This window comes from Leopardus geoffroyi, chromosome A3 (genome assembly GCF_018350155.1).
Source record: "Leopardus geoffroyi isolate Oge1 chromosome A3, O.geoffroyi_Oge1_pat1.0, whole genome shotgun sequence".
Lineage (NCBI taxonomy): Eukaryota > Metazoa > Chordata > Mammalia > Carnivora > Felidae > Leopardus > Leopardus geoffroyi.
The window spans coordinates 61,435,583-61,450,517 of NC_059336.1; the positions used below are offsets into that span (position 1 = coordinate 61,435,583).

The window sequence follows — 14,935 nt, forward strand, 5'->3', positions numbered from 1 at the left end:
ATGTTTAACTGTGTAAGAAGCTAAGCTTTTTTTAAAGTAGTTGTACCATTTTACAATCCCACTAGCAATGTGTGTGAGTTCCAGTTGTTCTGCATCCCCACTAATATTCGGTAGGGTCAGTCTTTATTTCACAGTTATTCTAATGGATGTGCTTTAATCTGCACTTCCATGATTGTTAATGATGCAAGGCATCTTTTCATCATGTGCTTGTTCATTTTTAAAACTTCTTTTGTCAAGAGTCTGCTCAAGTTTTTTGCTCATTTATAAACTGAATTGTTGACTTTTTATTGTTGATTTGTATCTTACTCTGGATCTGTCCTTTCTTGCGTGGGTATATGTGTTGTGAATATTTTTCCCCCAAAAGATTGATATCTTACAATTTATTTTCTTAAAGACTTTTGGTTGTTTTCTGTTTTTGTTGTGTTTTTTTAGACTTTTAATCTTAGGGAGTGGTAGGCAGGAAAAATGTCCCTCCCTCCAAAAAAGTATCCACATCCTAATCCCTGGAACCTGTGAATATATTATGTTATGGGCACCACAGATGTGATTAAGGTCATGGAACCTTGACATGGAGAGATTATTCTGGATCATCTGGGTGGGCTTAACCTAATCACACATGCTCTTAAAAGTAGCAGAAGATGGTGGAAGGGTGAGTCAGAAAGATGTGACTATGAAAAAAGGACAGGAGAGAGTCAAAGCATGAAAGGCATTCCACCTGCCATTGCTGGCTCTGAAGATGGAAGAAGGGTGCCACAAGCCAAGGAATGTGAGCAGCTTTGATAAAGTGAGAACCAGCCTCAACTGGCTGCTAGCAAAATCACACAAAAAAACTGAATTCCACCAAAAATATGAAAAGCAAAGAAACAAATTCTCCCCTGGAGCCTCCAGAAAAGAACACTGCCCTGCAGATACCTTGATTTTGGTGTTGTAAGACTCTGAGCAGAGACTCCGCTGAGCCCAGTGGATTTGTGACCTAAGCAAACTGTAACGTAGTATCTTTGTGCTGTTTCAGGTGTTCCATCTCTGGTAATCTGTTACGGCAGCAGCAGCGAACTAAAGCACAGAGTTAGTGCTTTCTGCATTCTGCCCCAGAAATCTTTGCCTCCCTGTTGGGAGTGATCCTCTGTTTTCTTCTAAAAGCTTGAACGCTTTATTAATTTTTAAAGTTCTCTTCTATTTCTTCTGCTAGGTCAGACTCAGCAGGAGTCAGGGATTTGACAATTTCACTTGTTCTCTCTCTCCTTTAAGCTACTGTTTAAGACCCTCAAGGCCTGGTTTCTCTGGGCACGCCCCTTCATCAGGCATGAATTCTTAACAACCATGTGAAGCTGGAACATTTGGGTCTTTCAAGCACAAGTGACAGCGGACAGACTGAGGCATAACAGGTGGCCAAAGCTTGGAAGACTGGTATCAGTTTAAGGGCTGATGGGCCAACTGCCACCTTCAGAACACACCTTCCTCTCTGGCCCCAACCACTAGCCAGCTCAGCTAAGTCCCGTCCTCAGTGTTTCCGTGAAGCTTTCCCTCAGCAGCCCACAATCACATCTCCTGTCTGTCTCTTACATTGCTTTGGCCTATTTCCAGAGAAGCCATGAGTCTGTAGTATGTATGCCTTGCCTCTCCAACCAGATCATCTATAATCCCAGCTGAGTAAGTGCTATTGAGGCAAAGCAGTAAAATGTATTTCAAGTACATAGCCTTTGACTCAACAATTCTGTATCCAAGAGTTTATCCTGAGGAAATAATCAACAAAGCATGTGAAAGATCTATATACAAGCATGTTCACTGTGGTAGTGCTTATAATGGCAAATTGGAAAGAACCTAAACATCTGACAACAGGAGACTGGTTAAAACAAATATGGCACAGCCATACAATAGAGTTACATAAGCACCCAAAGTGATAGGGCAGATCCCATGTTTGCCTGTGTGTGTTTTTTTTTTTAATTTTAAGTTTATTTATTTATTTTGTGAGAGAGACAGAGAGAGAGAGAGAGAGAGCATGTGACAGGGGAGGGACAGAGAGGGAAGGAGAGACGGAATCCTAAGCAGGCTCTGCACTGTCAGCACAGAGCCTGCAGGACTCAAACCCACAAACCATGAGATCATGACCTGAGCTGAAACCAAGAGTTGGATGCTTAACTGACTCGGCCACCCAGGTGCCCCAAATCCTGTGTTTATTAAGATGAAAAGATGCCAATGACATTTCTGCTACATGAAAAAAAAACATGTTAAGAATACCAGCATGACATTTTTGGAGATAATCCCATCACCTCCACAGGCCAAAAAAAAAAAAAAAAAAAAAAAAAATCATTAAAACTTCTGTATAGCACTGAGTGGGTGTAAAAAAATATTTCTGGAAGGATCTATACCAAAATGCCAACTGTGATTCTCTCTCTGATAGGGTACTCTTTTCCTCTAACATTTTCTGTATTATAGGTTTTAAAATGAGCACTTCCAAATTTTAAACTTTTATTTATAAGATAAAATATTTGACCATTCAATCATCTGGCTCCTGTTTTCACCTTTCTTTCTTTCTTTCTTTCTCTCTTTCTTTCTTTCTTTCTTTCTTTCTTTCTTTCTTTCTTTCTTTCTTTTTTCTTTCCTTCCTTCCTTCCTTCCTTCCTTCCTTCCTTCCTTCCTTCCTTCTTCCAATGTTTATTTATTTTGAGAGAGAGTGCCCATGCTCTCTCAGCACAGAGCCAAACATGTGGCTCAAACCCACGAACCACGAGATCATGACCTGAGTGGAAACCAACAGACACTTAACTGACCGAGCCACCCACATAGCCACCCAGATATGTTAAGTGATTTTTACCACAATTAAAAAAAAAAAAAAAAAAAGGTAGGGTGCCTGGGTGGCTCAGTCAGTTAAGCATCCAACTCCTTCTGGATTTCGGCTCAGATCATGATCTCACCATTTGTGGGATCCGGCCCTGCGTCAGGCTCAGCACGGAGCATGGAGCCTGCTTGGCATATTTTCTTTCTCTCTTTCTCTCTCAAAAAAAAAATTGCTTGGGGCGCCTGGGTGGCTCAGTCGGTTAAGCGTCCGACTTCAGCTCAGGTCACGATCTCGCGGTCCGTGAGTTCGAGCCCCGCGTCGGGCTCTGGGCTGATGGCTCAGAGCCTGGAGCCTGTTTCCGATTCTGTGTCTCCCTCTCTCTCTGCCCCTCCCCGGTTCATGCTCTGTCTCTCTCTGTCCCAAAAATAAATAAACGTTAAAAAAAAAAAAAAAAATTAAAAAAAAAAAAAAAAAAAAAAAAAATTGCTTGACATAAAATTCACCCTCATCTTTTTAAGCTATTTCTTCCCCCAAGTATGTAATTCAAATGACAATAGTACTGTCCTTGATTTGCCAAATTCAGAAATATCTTGGTTTCTGTTATAGGGGTGGGGATTTTTACCTCAAATCCATTGACTCTCATTCTCTCTCTACACTCAATCAGTTTAACTTGAGATTTTTTTGTTAAACCCATGTTCTGCATTAATAAAGCTAAGAGAATATTATTCATTATGAGCCAACTGGGATTTCCTTCACTTCTCTCCTGTGCTGGGCCCTGTTTTCTGGATCCCATGTCTTCTTTTTTCTCAATTTATTCCCTCTTTTGGGTAAAACACATCCTCCACTGATTTCCAGAGAAAGGATGTGGGAGAAGTTTATTTGAGAGTCTGCAAAGCTGAAATATATTTCTTTCTACCCTCACATTTGACTGGTAGTCTGCTTGAGAATTCCGGGTCAGAAATATTTTCCCACTCACATTAAAGGTGCTGCTCCCCCGTCCTCAAGTTTCCAGTGCCACTGAGAATCCCCTCCACACTAGTTTGACCCCTGATCCTTGGATTGACCTGTTTTGTTCTCCACCACACCGCATCCCCCCTCCCCCCCACCTCTCTGGAAGTTTTGGGATCTTCATTTTATTCCCAGTGCTTGGAAACTTCCCCAGGATGTGCCTTGTTATGGGTTTTTTCCAATCATTATGCTGGGCCTTAGCAGGCATTTTTAACCTAGAACCACACTCTTCAGTTATGAGAGACTTCTTGTATTATTTCTCGTTAATTCCCTCCCTTCTATTCTTTTCTATTCTCTCTCATAAATGTTAGGCCTCCTGAATTTGCTAATTTCCCATTTGAATTTCTCTCCCATTTTCTATTTTGCTTTAAAATGTTTACTTTTTGGGATAATTCCTTGAATATCTTTGAATGTTTATTAAATTCTTGAAGTGTTCTTTAAATCATATTTTAACTTTCTAAGGTTGCCCTTGTTCTTCAATTTTTTTTCTTTACAATGTCCTGTTTTATTTTATGGGTATGCCATATTCTCTTGAGGGTATGAATTATAATTCTTTGATGTTTTCTTCTACTTTCTTCAATATCTGTATTTCTTCCAGGTTCTATTTTTTCTTGCTTCCTCTTCCATGTGTGGGCCTTCCACAAAGCCCTTCAAACTTTAACCATTCTTGCATTTTGTTTCAAATCAACTTTGCGGTATAATTTATATATAAAATGTGCCTATTTTAAGTGGAGAGCTCAATGAGTTTGGATAAGCATAGACATCTATATAACCACCACAGTCAAGATACAGTACATTTCCATCACCCCAAAGAGTTCCCAGTCCCCTTTCCAGGCAGCCCTCACCAGCACTCCTGGACAACCAATCATTGATCTGTCTTCTATCACTGTGGATTGGTCTTCCTGAGTTACACACAAACATAATCCTATAGCATACAGCCTTTTGAGTATGGCTTCTTTCATTCTGCACAAGGCTTTTGAGATTCATCTATGTGTGTATCAGTACTTCATTCCTTTTCCTTGCTGAGTGGTATTCCATTGTATGGATGTATCATAGTTAATTCTGCTGATGGATATGTGGGTTGTTTCCAGTGTTAGCTATTATGGATAAAGCTGAAATTAGCATGCATGTACCAATCTTTATATGCACAAAAGAATGTCCATTTGTCTTTAAGAATAAGGTATCAAAAAGCTGAGTATGAGAGTGAGCTGAGTGGCTGGCCAGCCTACTTTTGGTTGGGGTCCAGAAAGCTGGCATCTGTCTCTTTGCGGGGAGTGGGAGTTTCCTTTTTCCAGAGTGAAAGCCTCCTGCCTGGAGGAATAAGCCTGGTAGAAGTAGGATACGAGGAAGAAGGTTGGAGAGGGCGAGGTAGGGGTTGTTATTCAGTAGACTTCTGGCCCTTCACCAAGCTTTCCTCCGTGCTAATGGACCTCAGCCCAGAGCCTCTCTGCCTCCCAAGTTTCTCATGAGAATAACCACCAGTCCCTGCAGGGCTGCGTGTGGTGGGAACCTGAACCCCCAACTCTTCCTTATACAAGCTTTCCAATAAGCCCTTGCTTTTGTCTCTGAGCTCCCCAGTATCTCTCGGACAAATCCAGCACCTTCACAGACATGCAGGTGTGACCACGTTCCTCTCCGCCTGTTCCCTCCTCCTCACAGGTTACAGTCTGGGGGTTCCAAAGATGTCTCACTGCACAGAGTGTTTCTGTTGCTTATTCTTCCTGATGTCTGTGCTGATTTAAGATAAGGGGGTGGAGATAAGTTCACTGTTCCCTTGTGAAAGTGGAAGTCCTTGGGTTAGTATTATAATTTGTGAAGAGCAATAAAGCTCTAGGTTGGGGGCAGGCAGGTGTGGGAATCCCAGCAGGGTTAAAGACTGCTTCCCCTACCCTCCTGTTCCCAGTTCACAATGCAGGACTCACTCTCACTGCAGAACTAGCCACTAAGTCAGGGTTGGGAAATCCTCTGAACTTGTTTAAGGACATTCAATCTGAAATGGCGATGTTTTCAAAGTTTAGTATTAATTTGATAATAATGCCCTTACATTTTTATGGAGTTTGCCATTAGTCAAAGACATTTGTCTGATTTTGCTCTGTTTTAACCACCATGATCTTCTTTATCTCTCAAACGGTAACACCCCTTATTATAGCACATGAGAAAACTGGTCAGGCAAGGTCAAGGCCATGTGGTTAGTGTGTGGCACAGTCCGGACTAGAATCCAGGTCATCTGGCTCTCGAGGAGGTATTTCCTTTATGTCCCACTACCTCCCGGACACCGTTGCCAGGCTAGGGGCCAATGCTGAGCACTGCCCAGGGGACAAGGGAAGGGGAGAAGGACACAGGAGTGTGTCAGGCTATGAAGGAGAACCATCTGTGGGTGACCCCACCACACTGTCCGATCTTCTGGGTAAGCCACAGTAATACCTTACTTCCCTGATCCCAGAGCCAGCACATACTACTAGAGTTTTTTAGGATAATCTTAGGGCATTCAGGACAGTTTTTAGGACATTCTGATGTTGCCCAAGAGGGAAAGCACTAGGTATCATTGCCTCCACCCACAGAGTAGGGAACCAAGGGCCAGATGGCTAAAATCAACTGCACAGGGCTGTATGGTTAGGACTGGCAACGCCCGCCCCGAGCCAGCTTTCCCACCCCGAGCCAGCTTTCCCACCTCGTGGGTACATCCCTAGGAAGGCTGTCCTCGCAGCTCTGGGGGGCTCACCTCCCGCCCCTGCCCTCCCCCCACCTCCACTGCCAGCCTGGAGGGAACATGTGCTGAGAAGGCTGAAATCTGCAGGCTCCAGGCTCCCTCCACCCACAGGACATTCACACCTGCCCGGTGGCTTCATCTTAGAGACACTTCAGTAGCAGCAAGTGCTCTGACACAAATCTGAGCCAGGGTCGTTTTTCTATTTTTAAGCAACGTATATTGCAAAGCAAACGAAAAATGCAAAAAGATACCTACCTAAGCTGAATTCTAAAATGGGCTCATCTGGATCTTGGATATTTCCTGAATAAAAAGGAAATGACGGGAAAAAATCATGCTCAATAAACTTTTCCTTGCATTTAGATTTTATTCAAAAGAGTCAACATTCTACATTTTCCCCCCTCAGAAACTATTATATGAGATAGGTTTTTCATTTTCTAAACATTTCACTTCGAGATTCCTAAGAAGTCTCAAATTCTAAGATCAAACTCCCCTCCTCTTAAGCTCTGCAAAGCCACAACAAGGAGGGCTTTCATCATGGCCTGGGCACTTGCCAGACAGACACTGTGGACATTCCCATATCATCTACTGGCAAATGAGCCCTGGAGGTACCCACTCAAGCTGGAAAACTGATGGCGGTCCAATTCCAATGGAAGCGGTTCCCAGGAAGAGGGCTGACTTCCCCCTCCCTTACGCCCTGATTCAACCAAAAGGTTGCCCTCCAGCCACCTGGAGTGGGCGGTCACTGGGGGCTCATTCTGGCTGTCCACAGGGTACCCCAGGAGGCAGGCATACAGGGTGTGTGCCACGACCTTGCACCAGGAACCTGGCGCAGGCCCTGTGAGACTCACCTGCCAGAGAGAGGCCCAGCATGTCAGCTGCCACATCAATGGTAGAAGCCCGCTGCATTGCACGGGCCCTGGCACCATGGCGAGGGCTGTGCTCTCTTGCTGTCATGATGTCATTGGTGATGATGTGTTTCCTGTTCCTGGGTCAGACCACGCCTGATTCCCCGGGACGCGCTGTCACCAAGCCCTAATCCCCTAAGGTGGCAGTAGTCCTGAGAAAAAGGCACCGACACTGGTAAGAAACAGGGATGGTGACTGAGAGACTGTGCTGTCATGGACAGAATAAATGCCTCACACAGGCAAGGGAGGAACCAGGGGTGGAGAGTGTGATGACCTAGGCCCCTTCGAGTGCTTCCCCTGCACTCCCCAACACTCACACACCAACACATATGCTCATGGGATCCCATAAGGAAATCATGTTCTCTTCAACAAAGACATACCACAGTAACTGTTGGTTTAGATACAATCATGAAAGATGGCTTTTGAAATGTTCTTGTTTTACTATGCTTTTCTGTTGGTAAGTCTCATAGAATCTTTAACATAAAACCAATTCACCTCTGTCAGAAGGATAGGAGATGCATGAAGGGTCTGCCACCCACTGGCATGGTGAAACCCTGGAGAGACAAAGGCACATGTCTCCAACCTGCTCTCTTTCTTCCCACAGCTACAGGAACTTCACAGGTCTCCTGGTCTTAGAAAACATGTGCATGTAATCTATACTTAACTAAAGTGGATAGTGCTGTGCTATGGATATGGAAACCTCTGGGAAAAGTGCCACCACAGGCTGAATCAGAGGGATACTCCGGCATGGCACAGAACATACATTTGCTCTAAGAAGTGGGTTAAGCAGCAAGAAGTGAGTTTCACGTTTTTCCAGCCCATGTATATGCTACAATTCCTGTTGTCTCCAGAAGGAACCAACCTCTCTTGTTTAAAACACCTCTCTCAAAGCTCTCCATGTATCCAGACACTCTTGTCTTCTCAAAGTATGTCAACACCTGTGTACCTGAAGGCCTGTGTTCTCGCTCTTGAGTTAATATTCAGCCAGCAACTTACCGGACATGTTTGTTCTTGGGCCAGTTGAGACACGTGGCATTTCTTCATAGAAGCACGTCCAAATCCATCATCTAAAAATGGAAAATTATTAACTTAACAAGTGGCCAAACATGCAGTTCTCGAGAGTGCATATTATGACGCTTATGTTATAATCTTAATGCCTAGAGATATGGGGAAGCCAAGAGTTACTACATGTTCCTGTGAGCTCCACACAACAATCTAACTTTTTGGCTCAAAAGCAAAGGTCTTGCTCAAGCCCAAAAGAATGAGAAACAGAAATGCACATTCCCTATCCCCATCCAGGGGTGATCCAGGGGAACATGGACCAGCCCTAAAGCACCCACTGTGTGGCTGAGGGAAAATGCAGAGATAAGAATCTGAGTCTTCCAGTAGTCCTGCTCACAAATGTCAGCTCAAGGGAGAAGTTGCTGGGCCCCTCTGAGGCTTTGCTTTCTGGTGTCTACAACGAGGCTAGCTGTACCCATCTCACAGGGCTGCAGCGGGAGCCAAATGTGCAAAAACGGAAGAGGGCTCTGGCCTGCTATGGCTGCCTGGCCCTTGGGTGCCTTTCTGTGGAGTAGAGAACAAGCCAGGCTCCAAGTCAGTCCCAGGGACCCAGCACATGAGCTATCTGAAAGGGCCAACATCTGGGGTATAGATGACAGGCAGTGTGCTTGGCACTCAGGCAAACTCAGTTTCCCTTGAAGACTGGGCTCCTCCTACCCCTCCCACTGGAGCACCTGGGGACCTTTAGTCCGGGCATCTCGGCAGACACAGGAATGGCTCAGGTGGGGAGTCACAGTAAAAGTCTCCAAGGGGAAGACTGACGAGTTTGCTGACATCCAGAGGTATACAAAGTCAAAATATGGAATGAAAATGATAAAGACAGGGAAAGTACTTGCAGTACTAATATCTATAGTTTATAGTAATGCTTGTACAAATTAACAACAACAACAAACCTCACTAAGAATGCAAGTGGCAAAGGTATGAATACATAGAAGAGGAATACACATGGTAAACATTTTGGAGAAGTGACCAAACTCATTCATAATAATTTTTTTTAATGTTTATTTACTTTGGGAGAAAGAGAGAGAGAGAGAGAGGCACAGACACAGAATCCAAAGCAGGCTCCAGGGTCTGAGCTGTCAGCACAGAGCCCGAAGCGGGGCTTGAACCCACAGAGCAAGAGATCATGACCTGAGCCAAAGTCAGAGGCCCAACCGACTGAGCCACCCAGGCACCCCCTCATTCATAATAATTAAAGCAACACTAAATATTCCTATATTCACCTAAAATTGTCTTCCAAAAGAGGTTTGTCTCTTCTCATGAGAATATGCTTTGTTGGCAGACCTAGGGGAAACTCTGATAGGCTCTTCTATATTGCTGATAACATTTTAAAGTCGTACAAGCATTTCAGAAAGCAATGTGAAATTATTTACCAATATATTTATAAGCAAAAACAAAATTCTTGCCAACAGTCCAAAGATGCTTATTGTAGCATTACTTATAATAACAAACACTGGAACCAATCAAAATGCCCAGCTACAAGTACATTCTGGAACACCTATAAGATGCATTACTATATGGCTGTTAAAATGATCATAACAAAGTTCATGAACATATGAAAATTTCTTTAACTTCATTAGTCATCAGGAAAACACTAATTATAGACATGAGATACCTCTGCACACTCATTAGAATAGCTAAAATGGAAAAAAAAGACAATACCGAGTATCGGTGACAATGTGATATAAACGGAACCCTGATACACTGCTAGCAGAGGGTAAAATGGTGCAGCCGTGCTGTAAAACTGTCAGTGTCTACTCAAGCTGAACATATACCTACACCGTGACCTAGTATGTAACTCAGAGTGGAATTGCTAAGAGAAATGCATATTTACGTTCACCAAAAAAAAAAAAAGGTAGAACATTTAGAGCATAATATTCATAATAGTCAAACACTAGCAACAACTCAAGTGTCCATCAGCTATAGAATAAACGAAACAATACAAATGCTTTTAGAAACGATGTCAAGGGGGAAAGCCAGTCAGATGAAAAGCATAACTAGGCAATTCTATTTCTATCAAGTTCAAGCACAGGCCAAATGAGTCTGTGGTATTAGAAGTCAAGACAGTGGTATCTTTGAGGGGCAAGTACTGACTGGGGAGGGCATGTGGGGCATGAGAAGGCTTGTGGTCTCTTGTTTTGGGTGCTGGTTCTACGAATTTACTGTGTGAAAATTCACTGAGCTGTAAATGAAAGATTCTTCTACTTCAATAAAGAGTTTAATTATTTTAATGACTATAATAAAGACAACATAGCATGAAAAAATGTTTATGTCAGCTCTGGAACATGTGTGCTTTTAATGAAATATTCTACCTGTGCTCTGGTCACAGCCATTTAAAAAGACAAGACACAGACGGAGACCACGTGGAGAAGAGGGTGTGGGACCACAGGGAGCCGGTCCCTTTCTTAGCTTAAGGTCATCCTCTTGCATCACTGAAAGTTGCACCCCATGCTGGCCAAAGGCAAAGGTGGCACCCTGGGTGTGAAGCAGCTTGAGGAAGGAGCTCTTCTTTCTTGAACTTCTTCCCAGTGTATCTCCAGCATTCCACTGCCCTGCCTGGATGCCCTGCTCAGCTTGTAGTGAGGCCGCGGTCACCCCCCTTCACATGGGACAGTACAGATATGCCTCCTGACAGAAGGCAACAACTGTACCCTGACAACCTGCCAGCCCTCCCCTCCCCCTCCCTTATCCCCTTCCTCTTGCCCTTGCAAGGTCCCTTCACCTAAAGAGGGTGGGGGATATTACAGGCATCATGGGGTCCTGGGGATAGAAATTCTTAAAGGGGAACATCTACAGACTAATTTTACACTTGATAGGGTTCACAGACCAGAGAAGTTTTGAGTCAAGAGGGCCTCAGAAGCCACTTCATGGTTATTTGGGGCATTTAATTAGGATCTGCAATTTAAGTCATCAAGACACAGAACACAGAGCTGATCTGCACAGCTGAACTCGATTTTCCTTATTAGTCTCATTAATTTAAAGTAATTCGCCAAGGATTCTTATATTCCCAAGGTCCCTGGCTTTCCTCCTGGCCCCATTTGAACACCGGAGCTCATTAGGAAGAAAAACTGCACTAACATCAAAGAGGATGGATAGCGCGTGGGAGTTGTTCCGGGGACTGGAATTTTTTTTCTTGGGGGCAAGAAGAAAGAAAGAAGCAATAACTCATGAAACTGCCTCCTCTCCTCACTCTGTGAGAGACGTGTCACCCTTTCTGACCTGATGACACAGGTCATCAACTCAACAGCAAACCCCATAATGTCCCTTCCACCAGGGGGGCAGGAGAATGGTGGTAGAGGGAGCATAAGCAAGACAGGAGGCTTGTGGTCGTTCATACAGGTCCATGGGATTTGTAACCAATGGCAGTGACTGTCACAAGCTTCTCAGGAAGCCAGTCTAAGGTCTGCCTGCCTTCCTCCTCCACAGAACAAGGGCTCCCAGGCCTGGAAAGGGTTCTGGTGGCCCCTCTAGGCCTCAGTAACCTCTCGGGGCTGCAGAGCTGGAGCTGAGTAGGGAGGGCTGGCCACAAAACTCCATTTTCATCTGTCTTATATGATGGGGGCTCTTCTGAGAACAGTCTTAAAAAGGACTTCTATGGATGACGTCACAGAAGTCCAGACGAGGTAACTTTCTCAAGGTCACACAGAGCTAAAGGATGAACTATCAGCATCAACCCAAGGCAAAAGCCCAAATACAAGTAGGGGCGCTCTCCCTGCCCAGCCCACTCTATTGCTGTCACTGTGGGCAGGAAATAGGCTCCTAGCAAACCTTCTCCAGGCCTCTGCTCTCCAAACACAGGCAGCACAGGAGAGAAAGTCAGACGAAAGGCTTGCGTGAGTCAGAGCATGAATCAGCAGCCCCTGGGGAGGAGGCTACTGCAGGAGGCAGAAAGAGGCAGAGTTTTCTCTCAAAACCCCTAATCCAGGACAGCCACAATCACTGATCAATGAGGTGTCACACTGCTCACCGGCAAATCACTACTAATAACAACCTGAGAGCGACAGCTGCCGCCTTCCGCACAAAGCCCCTCAGGCAGACAGTGCCCAGCAGCCGACGACCTTGCCTCAGTCTCCCTAACACAGCTAACCAGTCTGTACCTCAAGATAACGTACTTCCTGGTGTGACCATGGGATGAGCAGTGGGGCACCCTGTGTCTCATGAATGCCAGACTTAAACTCTTGGCTTCTTCCATATCATCCTGGGTACCTCATTCAAGCCTAAACATAGACCACGGGCCTAACGAACACCTACTGAGTAAACAAACTGTCAGCTTCTGTGGCAGACTGGCCCTGCTCACCAGGTACATTCGTCCCAGGTACACTGACAGGTGACCCTTTCCAGCACCCTTCCAGTTTGGTGCAGCTGTGTGAGAGTGCAGAGGGATGCACACCAGCTGAGATAAAGGTGAGAAAGCTGCTCATGGGATTCTCCAAGTCTCCCTTCCCCCCAGATTCCCAGCTGGATGCAGGGGGATTGAGTGAATAATTCCAAGGCCCCAGGGTAAGGGAGTGACTATGTGGAAAGAAACTAGGTCCCTGAGACCAGGAAGAGCAGAGGCCCTGCCTCCCACCAACGATCTACACTGAGCTTACCCTGAGTAAGACCCTTGGTTGTGTGAAGCCACGGAGATTTGGGAGGTGGTTGTTACAACAGCTAACATTAGTTACTGTGACTAAAGTATGGCACATACCAGGCACCCAAGAAATGGTTATGATGAAAACAGAACTCAAAGCCACCAGTTAACACTTATCACACAATGCTTTGTTCTCTAAATGAGGTATGCCCAGTTCATGAGCAAAGAGCCCACAGGTGGCTGGAAGACTACCACAGGGGTCAAGAAATGAAAGCACAGAGAAGTAAAAAACCCACTTTAGCAGATAATCAACCAGGCAAGTCTTTTTTTGTCCCCTCTCTAATTGCAAGTCAGGCTTAGGGCATGCTGATAGCTCTCCTGCCCTTCCCCACCCCCAATATCACCTGGCTAGCCCTGGACTTCATCATCCCAAACACACACTATGATGGAAGCTGGCATTAATGTTGAGAAAGCAAGTTCTCTGATATGACCCTAGAGCTGCTAATCCAACCAGGAGAGAAAAAGAGACCCATCTCTCCCACTGGACACCCAAGATCAGCCTATTCCCAACAGTCCTCTGGAGCCAACTGGGAATTGAGGCTACCCAGGGCTCTATCCAGAGCTGGTCTACATCCAACAGGGCCTTGGAGCCCTTGGGGTTTCAGGACCACTAATTCCTTCAATTGCAGAAAATAAGAGAATGACAACAGCATGGGTGCAAATACCACAACATGGGCATAAACCTCAGGTGGGCACAGGGTAGGTGGGGTGCAGATGCCCAAGACAAAAACTGAATGGGCCAGAGCCATGGTGGCTATGGTAACAGGCATGGGCAAGGCCAACACAAAGGAATAGGAGCAGTGTCTCCAGAACAGACAAGGGCAAGGGTGACCAGCGAGTTGGAGGCCCCCCTCCAGGGAAAAGGCAGTACTGGTGTGTGCAGGCTCAGTGCACCTAGTGTCAAAACAGCTCATATTCTGCCTCCAGGTTTCCAACCAGGTCAGTCACCAGCAAGGGAAGATTCAGCATATGAGCAAGGACCAGGAAGGCCTGGCTTCCAGAACAGTAGCCAATGGAAGCAGAAAATTCCTCTAGCTTATATTTGGAATGAATGAATGAATGAATGTGTGCCTCTATATGACATCCCAGAAATTTAAGTGCAATGAATCAAGTTTCAGTGCACAGAAAATTACAGAATGGTTGTCAACCGAGGAATGGGCTACTGGGGTAGGGAGATGTACTAAAGACTTAAATAACACAAACTTGAGCAGGCTGCCTAGAAAGGCTAAAAAAGAGGGTGTTGAATGGTGGAGACAAAGACCAGGTGATGTAGGGGTTGTAGGTAGGGGGTTCAGGTGGGATGAGCCATTGTAAGCACAGCAGAGGGACAGGGTCTGGGAGGCAGGGGCAGGAGGCAGGGGCAGGCCAAGCTGGAACTTAGCAGTAAGGGTTCCTTGATTTTAATTTGACCATTTAGGGGACTTCTTAACCCACTGAATGTTCCACCCCCTCTGTGCCCCTCCCCACCCTAAAACGCAAGAGAATCATGGAAGCTAGCAGATCTTTCATCTTTTTCTCTTTCAAACAAGTTGCCTAGGAAAGATCTTAATCTTTTAAACAAAGTCAAATATGCCTCCTTACCATAAAAAGCAAGGAATGCTGCCTGCCTCCAAGACTCAGGTATTAACAGGGCAGGAAATGCCAGACACCCCAGGCACAAAGACAAGGGTAGAGGGCAGGGAGCCTTAGTCTCTTCCCTCCTGTGCTCTTGCCCCAAACCCAGCAGGCCCCCGACACCCTGGTCCACAGAGGGCTCTCAACACCTTCCCTCCTGTGTCCTAGACTTGGATCAAACTGCAGAGGCCCTGAGCTGGGTGCAAGAGGCTGGGCACTTGATC

At 45.3% G+C, this 14,935-nt stretch overlaps 1 protein-coding gene across 20 annotated transcripts in view; it reads right to left on the bottom strand.

Moving 5' to 3' along the window:
* Positions 1-14,935, bottom strand: part of INPP4A (inositol polyphosphate-4-phosphatase type I A) — a 150,672-nt gene that overhangs the window by 68,588 nt on the left and 67,149 nt on the right. For 16 of the 20 annotated variants that reach the window (XM_045445782.1, XM_045445784.1, XM_045445776.1 and 13 more), the window contains exons 2-4: positions 8,399-8,469; positions 7,346-7,554; positions 6,753-6,797 (exon numbers count right to left, since the gene is read on the bottom strand). In XM_045445782.1, coding sequence (XP_045301738.1) covers positions 6,753-6,797; positions 7,346-7,451 — 151 coding nt within the window. In that variant the 5' untranslated portion in view covers positions 7,452-7,554; positions 8,399-8,469. Of the gene's footprint in view, positions 1-5,388; positions 5,521-6,752; positions 6,798-7,345; positions 7,575-8,398; positions 8,470-14,935 lie in introns of those variants that run through there. The other 4 variants (XM_045445786.1, XM_045445771.1, XM_045445768.1 and 1 more) reach the window with 2 other exon arrangements.